Raw genomic sequence first — 1,620 nt, forward strand, 5'->3', positions numbered from 1 at the left:
CATTACAGCTTGTTTCTCCCTGATGATGAACATCTGTCCTGTAGGGTAACATTACAGCTTGTTTCTACCTGATGATGTCCTCCAGGTCTGTTCACCGCCCCGGTGAGAGGAGCGTACTACTTTGAGTGGTGGGTGGGGGCCCATGGGGACAACGGAGTCCACCCTGGAGCTGCTGTGCTGGTGAAGAACTCGGAGAAGATCGCCCTGGCCTATGAGCAACAGACCCAACACTACGGGACGGCGTCTAACGGCGCCAGCCTGCTGCTGGAGGCAGGAGACCAGGTGTTTGTGCGTCTGTGGGCGAACAGTCGGGCGTACGACAACGAAAATCACCACAACACCTTCAGTGGACACCTGCTGTTCCCCATGTGAGACGGACACTGCAGCTCTGTGACAGGTTGCTGTTGTCTTCATAGAATGGATCTGATTTCATCTGCATCCAAATAATAATGAGTTATAGTTGTAGACAGGGATCTTTATTCCCCTCATATTGACAGTAAATAATAGTTCAGATTCCCTCTGATTTCTGTCATTTTAATCAATAAATACAGAAATATTGCTGCTCTGTGTGAGTGATTCTTGTTGAAAGCTGAGAATGAAATCATGAGAGTAGAAAGACACGACAGACTAAACTTAACTGAGAGATTTAGGGTCGAAACCCAACTTTAACTGTGTTATTGACACACCGACCAACGTGTGTGTGTGTGTGTGTGTGTGTGTGTGTGTGTGTGAACACAATCCTGGTTTTTAAAAATAATTAAAAAGTGTTTAATGTCAGTTTTGTGTTCACATAAAATAATAATTTCAGGAGTTAAAATCATGTCTCTAGGCCTTCACAAGTGTGTGAGACAAAACAGACAAAATAAAACTACAAAAGCAATAAAAGAGACACAAAAGGAACTAGAAAGAGACAAAAAACAAATACAAAGAGAAAAGAAACTACAAATAGACACAAAACAACTAACCCTAACAACAAAGACACAAAACAACAACAAAAACACAAAACAACAACAAAGACACAAAAACAACAACAAAGATACAAAAACAACAACAAAGACACAAAACAACAACAAAGACACAAAAACAACAACAAAGACACAAAACAACACAAAGACACAAAAACAACAACAAAGATACAAAAACAACAACAAAGACACAAAACAACAACAAAGACACAAAAACAACAACAAAGGGACACAAAAACAACAACAAAGACACAAAAAAAATAACAAAGACACAAAGACAACAACAAAGATACAAAATAACTTGTGCGTGCACCCATCCACCTGTTCCACCATTTATGAAGATGTGTTTTACAGAAAAGCTGTGTGTGCAGGAAATGGGGCTAATGGACTCTCAGGTGACCAATGAGGCAGCAGAAGTGCTTTCTGGGTAATTGGAGATGAGGCGTGTTCACTCTGACTCTCAGAAAAACGTTGTGGTTTCCGTGGTGAACAGTTGGTGACGCTCGTTTCGGTTGGCTGAGTTTTCCTCTCAGCCGCTGCAAACATGCAGCACTCTGCGTGTTGGAAAGTTTCTGTTCATCTCCACCAGACTCCATGTAAATAATCACTACTTTTAGCGTGTATAGAGCAGCATATCTCCACCAGACTCCATGTA

General features: G+C 41.5%; 1 protein-coding gene across 1 annotated transcript; it reads left to right on the plus strand.

The window, feature by feature from the left end:
* Positions 1-75: 75 nt before the first annotated feature.
* Positions 76-411, plus strand: LOC117941539 (complement C1q-like protein 4; the record flags this gene model as incomplete). The annotated part of the gene is made up of 1 exon (XM_034866544.1): positions 76-411. A coding segment is annotated over one exon (297 nt), but the record flags the coding sequence as incomplete, so codon positions are not given.
* Between the last annotated feature and the right edge of the window lie 1,209 nt (positions 412-1,620).

The sequence above is a fragment of the Etheostoma cragini genome, unplaced genomic scaffold, assembly GCF_013103735.1.
Source record: "Etheostoma cragini isolate CJK2018 unplaced genomic scaffold, CSU_Ecrag_1.0 ScbMSFa_921, whole genome shotgun sequence".
Taxonomy (NCBI): Eukaryota; Metazoa; Chordata; class Actinopteri; order Perciformes; family Percidae; genus Etheostoma; species Etheostoma cragini.